This window comes from Tachypleus tridentatus, chromosome 1, assembly GCF_004210375.1.
Source record: "Tachypleus tridentatus isolate NWPU-2018 chromosome 1, ASM421037v1, whole genome shotgun sequence".
Lineage (NCBI taxonomy): Eukaryota > Metazoa > Arthropoda > Merostomata > Xiphosura > Limulidae > Tachypleus > Tachypleus tridentatus.
This window is the reverse complement of record NC_134825.1, coordinates 133859827-133872796: the sequence shown is the minus strand read 5'-3', so window position 1 is coordinate 133872796 and position 12970 is coordinate 133859827. Positions and strand designations below refer to the sequence as shown.

General features: G+C 35.3%; 1 protein-coding gene across 1 annotated transcript in view; it reads left to right on the top strand.

Moving 5' to 3' along the window:
- Positions 1-3175: 3175 nt before the first annotated feature.
- Positions 3176-12970, top strand: part of LOC143224745 (domesticated amidase effector 2-like) — a 32425-nt gene continuing 22630 nt past the window's right edge. The window contains exon 1 of the mRNA XM_076453013.1: positions 3176-3334. Coding sequence (XP_076309128.1) covers positions 3277-3334 — 58 coding nt within the window. The 5' untranslated portion in view covers positions 3176-3276. The remainder of the gene's footprint in view (positions 3335-12970) is intronic.

Genomic DNA, 12970 nt, shown 5'->3' with positions numbered 1-12970 from the left:
GGAGGTTATCGGAGACTTCAAAATGGTGGCATTCCTGATGAGACTTCAAGGAGGCTTTACCAAGTTTCCCTGGTTATCTTTGCCTCTAAGACAGTAGGAACACTGCAGCGCACAACAACAGGAAGTACTGGCCACAACGGACCGATTTCCCTGTGGGGAGGCACAATATCAAGTGTGAGCCACTAGTGGACCTCCAGAAGGTGTTGTTCCCACCACTGCACATCAAATTGGGTCTTATGAAACAATTTGTCACAGCTTTTGACAAGGAGTCTGCAGACTTCAAGTACCTTCGAGACTTCTTCCCTAAGCTGTCTGAGGCAAAGGTCAAAGCTGGTGTCTTCGTTGGACCACAAATAAAAAAGATCCTGGAGTGCGTACACAGAATTCCCCAAGAAGCTTAGTAGGAAGGAAAAAAGCTTGGGGCAGCTTTGTCGCAGTGGTTTAGGGCGTCTTTGGCAATAACAAGGCCGAAAATTATGTGGAACTTGTTGAGACTCCAGTGAAGAACTACGGCAAAATTGGCTGCAGGATGTCCCTGAAGGTCCATATCCTTGACGATTATCTTTATAAATTAAAGGAGAACATGGGAACATACTCAGAGGAGCAAAGCGAGCGCTTTCACTAATATATACTGGACTTTAAACGCCGCTACAAAGGAGCGTATAACGAAAACATGATGGGAGATTATATTTGTGGGCTGATACGTGAAATTGATTTACATTACAGTCGCAAATCTCGTGTAAATCTTGATTCATATGTTGTTTTATTCAGACCTTATGTAAATGAAAATATGCAAATTTGCCCGTTTTTACAAGGAAAATTGGTTAATTTCTAAATTTCATTATCCAGGTCACAAAAGCAAAGTTTGAAGGGAATAATGGCCATTTTCTGTGCTTTTACAATATAAGCAGTTAAGAAATAACACAACAACTTAGTGAAATCAATGTAACAACTTAATGAAATCAATGTAACAACTTAATGAAATCAATGTGTGATATCAAATTATGTGAACTATAACTAATTGATAACAAAACAATGTAGTTTAACAACCTATTAGGTTTTTATTTAAAATACACATTGTAGTATCACACAGTAATTCCATTTGCAAAAAAGTTACTCTAATATGTATTATTTTGTTACAATTATAATTTGCAGTTCCGGCATGCATCCTCACGACGTTTCTTTTACCTGCTTAATTAAAATATACATTTTTCAACATATCTGTGCATATTGAATATGTAGTCTTAATATAAAAAGTGGGTCAAGGGAGCTACAAATTTCTGGTCAACCTAGTTACTCATGGAACCAGATCATTCAGTTAGGGAATTATGTGTATTTTCTTAGGTAAATACGACATTCCTTGTTCTGCAGTGATGATCAGTCATGTGAATGGCGCCTGTATCATGAGAAGAGTGAGACTGCTGTTCTTCCTATATAATGCCATGTTTTCTTAGTCTGGAACAACATCATTGAGAAAAGCATTGCTCTGATTATTGCGAGTACTGATTTAATCTAAGAGCACATACCAATAAAGGTTCTCGTAATAGATTTGTATTTAAAAGTTTTGATTATTGTATGTCTGTGTTTGAATAAATATTGTTTTATTGTGTGATACATTGTGTTCAGTCTTCTTCTTTGCTTTAAATTCTCAGTTGAGGTTGAGATAATTTAGATTTTACTTCCTCAGAATTTTTATCGAACTTCAATTGTAGTTTCTATTCATTTATTTGCCGGGAAATCAGTGATTTTGAAATATAATACAGAATGGTTGTAACTTTTGGTTGTTTGTTTGTTTTTTAATTTCGCACAAAGCTACACGAGGGCTATCTGTGCTAGCTGTCCCTAATTTAGCAGTGTAAGACTAGAGGGAAGGCAGCTAGTCATCACCACTCACCGCCAACTCTTGGGCTACTCTTTTACCAACGAATAGTGGGATTGACCGTAACATTATAACGCCCCCACGGCTGAAAGGGCGAGCATGTTTGGCGCGACGGGAATGCGAACCCGCGACCCTCAGATTACGAGTCGCACGCCTTAACGCGCTTTGCCATACCGGGCCTGGTTGTAACTACGGAGGCAAGGAAACATGTTCTATTGTACGTAGCCTCAAACAAAATAATAGTAAATATCGTTTTTTTATATTTTTATCTTTTACTTTAAACATTTTTCTCGGATTACAAATATTATTTGGAGTGTGTATGCAATAGTTCTCATTGAAAACTTAATCAAATCATGCGCGTTTCTATACGACATATATTTATTTTCTTGTTTACCAGTCCCCCCATTATTCTTTTTGCTACAGATCTGATACCAAATGCAGTTTAAAGCTTAAAATAAGAACAGAGTGCTTGTAGCTGCGATATTTCGTAATAGTTAAAACTCCATATACACATGTCCAATGAATATCCAGCATGTTCAAATATGTAATTGCTTTGTATTTTAATTTTACATAATATAATTTACTAGTTAAAAGACAGAGCTCCAATTTCATTGCAAGGAATAAAATGTTGGCATGATTAACAATATTGAGCGCCTTTTAGTGTTAGGGTCAGTAGCACTATTAAATTTGTTTTTATCATCAAACCCTTGTGTATTGTATCAGTTTTATATAATAATATTCTTCATAGAATTAAAGTTGTATTGTAAGCATTTTAAACTGTTTTTTTTTAATTTAGTGCAAAACTGCATGACGACTTTCTGCGGAACCAGTCATCATCACCCACCGCTAACTCTTGAGTCACTCTTTTACCAACGAATAGTGGGATTGACTGAACATTGTAACGCCCCTACGGCTAAAAGGGCGAGCATGTTTTGTGCGACGGGGATTCGAACCCGCGACCCTCAGATTACGAGTCGAATGTTTTAACCACCTGGCCATGCCGGGCCTTTTAAAATTGCTACAAAGAAAAATATATTATCAAAATACAAAGTTAGCGATAAAGAAAAATACTCTTTTTACAGCAAATGAATTGGCATCTACTTGTTATTTTAACGAAGTCGCATATGACTTTTTAAAGTTAAATACACAATGGTGAGGTGACAACACGAGAATCATGTTTACGGTCGATTGGCACTGCTTATCAAAACTTACGTGCACGTTGGTTCAATTTTCAGAAAAGAAAGTTCCGGTTGTGGTTAAATAAAAAGGAAGGTAACCGTAAACTTGTATCTCTTGTTTGTGGGAATTGGCAGGTGTGATCAATTTCATAATCCTCGACATACGGTACGACAAACATCTATATCAAACTTGGTAGTTTTTGTCTGCATACAATCAATATGACAGGGTTTATTGCTCTCAGAACCAATTTAATATCTACATGTTTGGCGCTTTTGGGTAAGCTTTTCGTTGATTGTTTTCCTCATCACAATTTATGTCATTTGAAATTATGGTTCTTCAGTCGCATTAGTCAGTTTTCATAGCTAAAAACAGGTTTAGTTTTATAACCACATGTTTGGTGCAGTAAGCTCTAAAAATAAATATATATTGTGCTTCATATAAATTACTTTTACATGTAGCGTATTGGCTTGCTGTAATTAATTATATTACATACTGTTAAACTGTCTATAGAAGGTACAAATTAAATAATAAATAAGTATTTTATTCTAATTTAAACAGAAATTTACCTTCTCTGGTGATTTTGACTTAATTTTGTTAAGGAATCTCTTTCAGCAATCACTATATCATTGTTTCCTGTAATTAACAGATGTTTTTATGATATCTTATTTTGATGAATGATGCTCATTAACCGCTTAAGAAAAACAGCTTAGTGCTTAAAGTAAATAGGTTAAGTTAAATAAAATAACCTAAAGGCTAATGTCTATAAATGTAAACAGTAGTTCAAACAATTACACAAAACCTATGTTTGAGAAATGCAATTCTCTTAAACTTTTCTTTCTTTTGAAAATAAAGGTTATTGATCAAAACCTGCTTACTAAAACCTTAACTACTATCTTAGAACGTTTAACTTTAGAATTCGTAACCAAACGAGACATAGAGTACTAGTTAAATTCATCCAATCTAGTAACGTTCACAAACTTACTCGATAGAGTTAAATAACAACCTTTCGTTTATGTTTTGATAAACTGTTTTCTGCAGGTTTACCAGAATAGTTTAGGTACATAAGTCATGATCATACAAAACTAGAAACACGAGTTTTACGGAAGTAATAATACTAAAAATAATATTAATTCTCTTTATGTTATTTTTGTTAGATCTTATATATCATATATTGTAAAATAAGTAAGTTTGTTTCAAATATTTAATGATCCATCTCCCTCTGTTTATGTCGTCCTTCATAAATATATCATTTATGTCTATCAGTATATTTCATCGGCCCATGCTGTTTCTTTTTCTTATTATTCCCTTTCAATATATGTCATAGTGTATTTCTAAAATTAAATCTTTCTGTTCAAATATTTTTCTTTCAACTAAAGGTTTAACAATGGAGGTTTGTTTGTTTGTTTTTTGAATTTCGCGCAAAGCTATTCGAGGACTCTCTGCGCTAGCCGCCCCTAATTTAGCAGTGTAAGACTAGAGAGAAGGCAGCTAGTCTTCACCACCCACCGCCAACTCTTGGGATACTCTTTTACCAACGAATAGTGGGATTGATCATCAGTTATAACGCTCCTCGGCGTTTGGTGCGATGGGAATTCGAACCCGCGACCCTTAGATTACGAGTCGAACGCTTTAACGCACCTGACCATGCCAGGCCGTAACAATGGAGGACATTTTTTCCTGTTATACAGACAATAAGATGTCATAATTTATATTTCCCATGTATTATGTATTAATTGTTTGAAGTTTTTAACTCAAAGCTACACATGGCGTATCTGTGCTCTGCCCACCTCGAGTATCGAAACCCGATTTCTATTGTTGTAAGTTTATGACATATCGCTTTGCCACTGGGGCTAAATGGTTAAAAGTAGTATATTAGAGATTTATCCATAAATCAGTATTGTTGTTTAGCCTTATGCTGACTAGAAATGTAAAACTGTGGAAGAGTTTGTGAATTTATAAAAAAGAGCAAAATAAATATAGAGTGAGGTATTACCTGCGTATTTTTTGTAGTTAAGCGCTAAGCTACATATTAAAAAATATATGATGCGCTCAACACAAGTGTCATACTTCTTATCAAAACTTACGTGCACATTGGTTCAGTTTTGAGAGAAGAAATATCCAGTCACTCAATGATACAGCGGTATGTCTGCGTATTTACAACATTAGACACCGGATTTCAATACCTGTGGTGAGCAGAGCACAGATAGCCCATTTTGTAATTTTGTGCTTAATATAAAACAAACAAGCAAACAGAAAACTCCGGTCTTGATTAAACAAACAAACAAGCAAACAGAAAACTCCGGTCTTGATTAAACAAACAAACAAATCGTACATTTGGCTTTCCTGTTTTCATGTCGGTATCACAGCGGCACTGAGAAACTCCAAGTTTCATAGGAACAGGTCAAACACTTGAGGCATAGCACAAATTAATCATATTATTTACATCGCAAAGTGGTAAAATAATAACTACTCTACCTATGTTGCTTAAAGTGTGTTAACAGATATGGTTTTTGCTTCGACGTATGGGAGTTTTAATCTTGGATAAAGACCAGTTGAAATCAAACAAAATATACAGACTGAAGTAAATAGCAGGTTCACAGAGATAACCCTAATTCGTATGTTATCTGATGATTCATCCTATGATCCAGAAAGCTAAATGAGGAGAAAATGCAAACTTGTCGAAAGAGATATCAAACAAATTACGAATATTGAATTTTCACAAAATAATTACAAAGTTTTCAGGCACTTTACGAAAATAAATTGTTATATTAACATAAAAATTGGAGACAAAGTTTTATGATACTTGCTTGTGTCTCTTAAGTCTTCAGATAACGTGTTTTGGTTCTCCTTTACTCTTTTTAGATAACGTAATAACGCTGTTACTATTGTAGGCTTCGTTGTATGGATGCACTTGCTTCTAGTCTGAAAGAGCATGAACAAATTGAACATTAAATGGCATGCTTATACATTATGGAGTGATGGCGGAATCTGACAGTAGGGATCGGAGGTAGTTAAACTAGAGACAGTACCAATAGAACTAGTTTCACTGTATAATAATTACTGGTACACAGAAATGTGAGGGTTTTTTTTGTTTTGAAACCTTCACATGTTCTATTGTAATTCCTGTACGCTAAATCCGAAAATGATATCCATTTTTCTACGTCACGTACACGTTTTTCACAAAATATTTTATGATATTTTACATAAATGTAAACAACTATTGGTTATTGAGTTCTCTGAACCAATCGCGACGTGAGAGACTTATTGAATGCTCCCAAGAGAAACACAACTAGTATATAAACGGTTCACATGCCGCATAATGTATCATTTCTGGATAGTATTTGTTTGTGCGTCCATTTTGACATTGGTTTTTTTAATATTATTTATTTGTCGCTATGGGAAAAAAGAGGTCGTATAAAAATGACCCCAAAATATTCTGTTATATTTGCAGTAAATTTTTAGTGGGCCTCAGATCAGGAAATTTATTTCTTATAAATAGTGTAAAAGGACAATGGGGAAAATTGACCCCATAGACCCAAACGTTTTAGACAAGTTCAGTTGCCACCTGTGAAGTTTCATAAAGATCCGTGATTGCATCGCAGATAATTTCACACACAACAAATGGTCAAATGCAAATTTCTGATTGAACACTTTTAATAAAGCAAGTTTTGTCAGAACTAGAGAAATACAATCAAATATCTAGGAAAGGCTAAAACGCCTGTTCGTTCTTGCCAGGACATCTACAAAACAGTTTGGTTCAACTTTAATATCACGGTGAATGTATAATGAGGCCAGGCCATTCAATCGATCTTCAGTAGTGGTATTTCTCAAATACGTTTTGAGTCTTCTGAGAGTTAAAACGAACGCTCCACTGAGCTCGTTGACTCAAGCAGCGTGGCAAATACTTTCAGCAGTCTAGAAATGACTGGGAACATTTCTGCATTGCACATTGCATATGCATATATGACATTTTTTTGTCTGTTGTTTGCAAGTGATTTGTACCAAACCTGAAGTTCACCTACTGCAGCTACTGAAGTGCTGTCAATGTTAGCCTTGTATATATTGACCAACTCTTTAATTTGGTTACATTGTTGTGTTGTAAGTTCTGACCGTTCTGTGGTAGTTCCGGATGGTAGTAGACACATGAAGTTTGTAAGGAGAGTTTTGTGACTGGATGGACGGTCACATATTTGTGAAAGAAAGTGATAAAAAATGGTGCAAATACAACAATACGAAAGTATTCCTCAGGGCTAGTGGTTTGTGGGTTAGCACGGTACATCTGTCTTTTAGCCTGCCTTAGCATTATGATGTCAATTTGAAGCTCATTACAGAGTTTGAGTCTCACAGAAAATGTTGTTAAATTCATTCACAGTATTATTTCTGAGTGAACGGATTAAATCTTCCACTATTTCTGCGTGATGCATCGCAGCACCTAAATCAATATTCTGTTGCTGCAGTAAGTTGCACAGAGGTAAACTAAAGGAAAAAATTTAGCAATGGTAAGTATAATGATGATGAATTCTGGCTGTGTTATAGAAGACAACAATTGATTGGCTTGCGTGGCAGAATCTCTGTCTTGCTAACCTGATATGGTCTCAAGGGCTCTGCAACTGCATGGATTAATTATAGAAAGACAATAACTGAGTCATGCCTCTCATACCACCGGGTGGGGCAGAGATCTTTCAAATATTTTTCTTTTCGATTCAGGTGCTTTATTCTCCACCGAAAGAGCCAGAACGTGCTTTCATTTGGGTGTTTGAGAAAGTTTTCAATGCTAGAAATTACTCCCATGCAATTTCGCACAAGAACTTCTTTACAAGCATCAGAAATTGCCACGTTTAGAGAATGGGCACTGCAGTATACATAGGGTGCAAGTGGGAATTTATCAGTTATGTGTCTCTGGACACCATTGAATTTCCCACTCATAGAGATAGCACCGTTGTACCCTTGTCCTCGCAGGTAAGCCATGTCAATACCATATTTTGTCAGATTGGTTATGATAACATCAGCCAAGGTTTTGTCTGTCACATCATAAACAGGTATAAATTGCAAAAAATCTTCTCTCATTGCAACAGAGTTGTCATTGGCATGCTAATATCTAACACACAGCGAAAACTGTTCAATGCCTGAAATATCTGTTGTTTCATCAGCTAATATTGAGAAACACTTTGAAGCATTAACCCTGTTGACCAAAGCGTAAAGAACATGAGTATTACAGGCATTGATGATTTCATTTTGAATTTGAGGACTCAGATACGTAGAATTTCTCTTTGTACTCCCAAGGCTTGCTGAAAGCTTGACATCACCCTTGCCCTCCAGCGCAAAATTGCCCGAAAATTCCCATCATTATTGATTGGCTCCTCATAATTTTCACCAACAAACATTGGACCAGAATCATATTTTCCTTCAAAGCTAAACCCTGTCTCCCACACAGCAATACAGTATCAATAATAGGCATTAAATATTGCCGGTTCTGTTCAATTTCTTACTTGTAAGTTGCATCAAGCTGCAAGTTCACAGATAAACTTGTGTTTATGACCTGTAGAAACTTGTTAGCTTTTCTTTACTGTCTTGGTAGTACTGTTTCAATTCATGTGCCTTGAAGTCTTCAACAGCCTTCTTCCAGTTTGTGTATGAAAATTTCACTAGTTGTCCTAATTTCTGGCTTCCAACACCAGCACCATCAGGAGCAGAAAGACAGCAGTACTTACAGAAAGCACCCTTTGCATGTTGACTACAGAGTAGCCATCTCCACTGTGAAAGCCAACTATGCAGAGTGTTTGCATGATTTTCAATAAAAATTAAAATAATGAGGAGTCGACTTACCTGTTTACCAATGCTGATATCATCAGAAGTGTAATTTCCAACGTCCCAGACTGGACCTGAGGTGGTAGTGGCAGCACTGTTGGAAGGCTACGGTGATGACTCTGACAATTCAGTTGACAATTCTGATTCAACCTGATTGGCTGCAGCAGATTGATCAGGTTCAGCCTCATGAATGGGTTTAAAGAACCCATGCAGTGTCTTTTGTTTTCTCAGGCTTGACATAGTGAATGATTGTTTATCGCAACTTCTGTTTGTCAACGTCACATTCACAGTACCGTTGGCGCCATCTATAGTGAATGATTCACTATAGATGATGCCAATTATGCTAGGTTAGTGCCATGGTGCTGCCAGCCTGCCACGGTGCCATCCTCTGTTTATTTATGAATTTCATTCTTGAAATCCAGGGAATCTGAACATATATTGTCCATGACATTTGAATACAGATTATACACACTATACATATGTTTTGCACTCTCTTGAGTGACTCTATATTTTATATTTTGATCACAGGACCGTAGGCCTACTTTGCTGAGCCTGATAACTTTAAGTCATATATTATATATATAGGCTTATATATTTATTTATGATTTAAAAAATAAGACAAACACCTCAGTGCGCCATTCTGAAATTTGCCAAGAAGGCGGTCTCAGAATGCATAATTCAGGCTTTTCTTTTATGTTTTTATTTAAAAAATTTCCGGGGGAGCATGCCTCCGGACTCCCCTAGCATGGTTTCGCGCCCGCGGCACTTCCATCAAGCACTGAAACTACCCCCCCATGACCATTTCTGGCTACGCCCCTGTTTTCATGTAACAACGGAAAAGCTTCATGATAATTTTATTTTAACAGAATTAAGACTGATGTTTTGGAAAAGATTAAAATAATTATAATTTTGTTGTAACGTTTTAACTTAGTCAGCAATGTTTTATAGATAGCAGCACATGTTAAGAAATGTAAACTGCTGTACTTAAGTATGTATTATGTTTGTCTGAAAACATTCCGGAATAGTTTCAATTTACTTACTATTTTTAGTATTTATTTTTACAGTGTTTCACTCAAATAAAAAAATGCAACTTTCATACAAATGAAAACACTAGTGTTTCTATAACAACAAAAGTCGATTGCTTGATTACTTGTACCAATGTGAAGTGAATATAGTTCATGAGTGTTGATTTGTTTGCAGTATTTCATTATATTAAGAGAAATTGCTAGAAAATGTAAGTATGTGAAGAGCCAGACAATCTTGAGTGAGTTTATGATATTTTACTCTTTAAGAAAAAAATTCTGAATTTCAATATTTCGTACACTGAAAAATATATTATTAATAATATTCATATATATATATACATATATACGGCTGTAAAATTTGTAGAAAAAAAGAAATTTTATTTTTATGGTTTAAACAAACTACCAGTGTAAGTAACCACAGTTTAATCTCTGCGTTTAACAGCTAACACGCTTATCCTAACCATTATTGCTTGTCATTTGTAAAGAGGAAAAACTACAAAACTGTGTTAGAGAACTAGTTTGGGAATGGGAAATAGAAAAAAATAATTTAGGATGATTAAATGTAATAACGTATCTATTTTTATATTTTTTGCAAGTTAAACCGTACTACTTTATACTAATAACGGTTAGGAGTAAATAGCAGATTAATACAAAACAACAACAACAAACAGTCATATTTGCTGTTGTAAGGATTAAGTACATTATATTAACATGATTTTGAATATGTAACTCAGCAAATTCTACGATAACCACAATCTGCATACATTCGCGGCAAAAGGGCATGTATCAGAAGTACATTTAGCGTTACGTAGGTAGAGTGATGACACTGAAAACTGACCGCCTTTGGGAAAGGTATGTAATAGTCCTTACCGACGCAAAGTTTTCACACATTCAGATCATAAAGATGTGTTCAGGCCGGGGATTTAAAATCTCCAAAGGGGAATGTTCTTTTAATTTGAGGGCATTGGAAAACAAAGGAATATGTATCAACTTCGGATTACGGATTAATGTGCGATCAAACTGTTGAAGCAGGTTTTGGATAACTACCATTCTTGTATACTAGATGAATTTTTGAAAATAGGCAAAATATGGCAACCTTACGCTGCAGCCTTTTGTAATGGAAACTATGCTACAGGGCTATTTCATTTACAATACCATTTAATTTGTAGATAGCTGCTTTAGTATTTCTTTTCATGCAAAAATGCACACAAATAAAATATTAATTTTATTCAAGAAACAAAATGTAATAATAGAGTTAATCAGAATATATGAACTATAAAATATTATAAATGGATTCGAGAAATCCATTAGATGATGACATTTTTGAAGTTTACAGAATTGTAATTTTAGAGGATAGGATGATATGACAATCAAATGTCTTCATTAAAGTGAATTGTGTTGAATAGATTTAGCCAAAAGATATATATATATCTTTATAATTTAGCAGTGTAAGACTAGAGAGAAGGCAGCTAGTCTTCACCACCCACCGCCAACTCTTGGGATACTCTTTTACCAACGAATAGTGGGATTGATCATCAGTTATAACGCTCCTCGGCGTTTGGTGCGATGGGAATTCGAACCCGCGACCCTTAGATTACGAGTCGAACGCTTTAACGCACCTGACCATGCCAGGCCGTAACAATGGAGGACATTTTTTCCTGTTATACAGACAATAAGATGTCATAATTTATATTTCCCATGTATTATGTATTAATTGTTTGAAGTTTAACTCAAAGCTACACATGGCGTATCTGTGCTCTGCCCACCTCGAGTATCGAAACCCGATTTCTATTGTTGTAAGTTTATGACATATCGCTTTGCCACTGGGGCTAAATGGTTAAAGTAGTATATTAGAGATTTATCCATAAATCAGTATTGTTGTTTAGCCTTATGCTGACTAGAAATGTAAAACTGTGGAAGAGTTTGTGAATTTATAAAAAAGAGCAAAATAAATATAGAGTGAGGTATTACCTGCGTATTTTTTGTAGTTAAGCGCTAAGCTACATATTAAAAAATATATGATGCGCTCAACACAAGTGTCATACTTCTTATCAAAACTTACGTGCACATTGGTTCAGTTTTGAGAGAAGAAATATCCAGTCACTCAATGATACAGCGGTATGTCTGCGTATTTACAACATTAGACACCGGATTTCAATACCTGTGGTGAGCAGAGCACAGATAGCCCATTTTGTAATTTTGTGCTTAATATAAAACAAACAAGCAAACAGAAAACTCCGGTCTTGATTAAACAAACAAACAAGCAAACAGAAAACTCCGGTCTTGATTAAACAAACAAACAAATCGTACATTTGGCTTTCCTGTTTTCATGTCGGTATCACAGCGGCACTGAGAAACTCCAAGTTTCATAGGAACAGGTCAAACACTTGAGGCATAGCACAAATTAATCATATTATTTACATCGCAAAGTGGTAAAAATAATAACTACTCTACCTATGTTGCTTAAAGTGTGTTAACAGATATGGTTTTTGCTTCGACGTATGGGAGTTTTAATCTTGGATAAAGACCAGTTGAAATCAAACAAAATATACAGACTGAAGTAAATAGCAGGTTCACAGAGATAACCCTAATTCGTATGTTATCTGATGATTCATCCTATGATCCAGAAAGCTAAATGAGGAGAAAATGCAAACTTGTCGAAAGAGATATCAAACAAATTACGAATATTGAATTTTCACAAAATAATTACAAAGTTTTCAGGCACTTTACGAAAATAAATTGTTATATTAACATAAAATTGGAGACAAAGTTTTATGATACTTGCTTGTGTCTCTTAAGTCTTCAGATAACGTGTTTTGGTTCTCCTTTACTCTTTTTTAGATAACGTAATAACGCTGTTACTATTGTAGGCTTCGTTGTATGGATGCACTTGCTTCTAGTCTGAAAGAGCATGAACAAATTGAACATTAAATGGCATGCTTATACATTATGGAGTGATGGCGGAATCTGACAGTAGGGATCGGAGGTAGTTAAACTAGAGACAGTACCAATAGAACTAGTTTCACTGTATAATAATTACTGGTACACAGAAATGTGAGGGTTTTTTGTTTTGAAACCT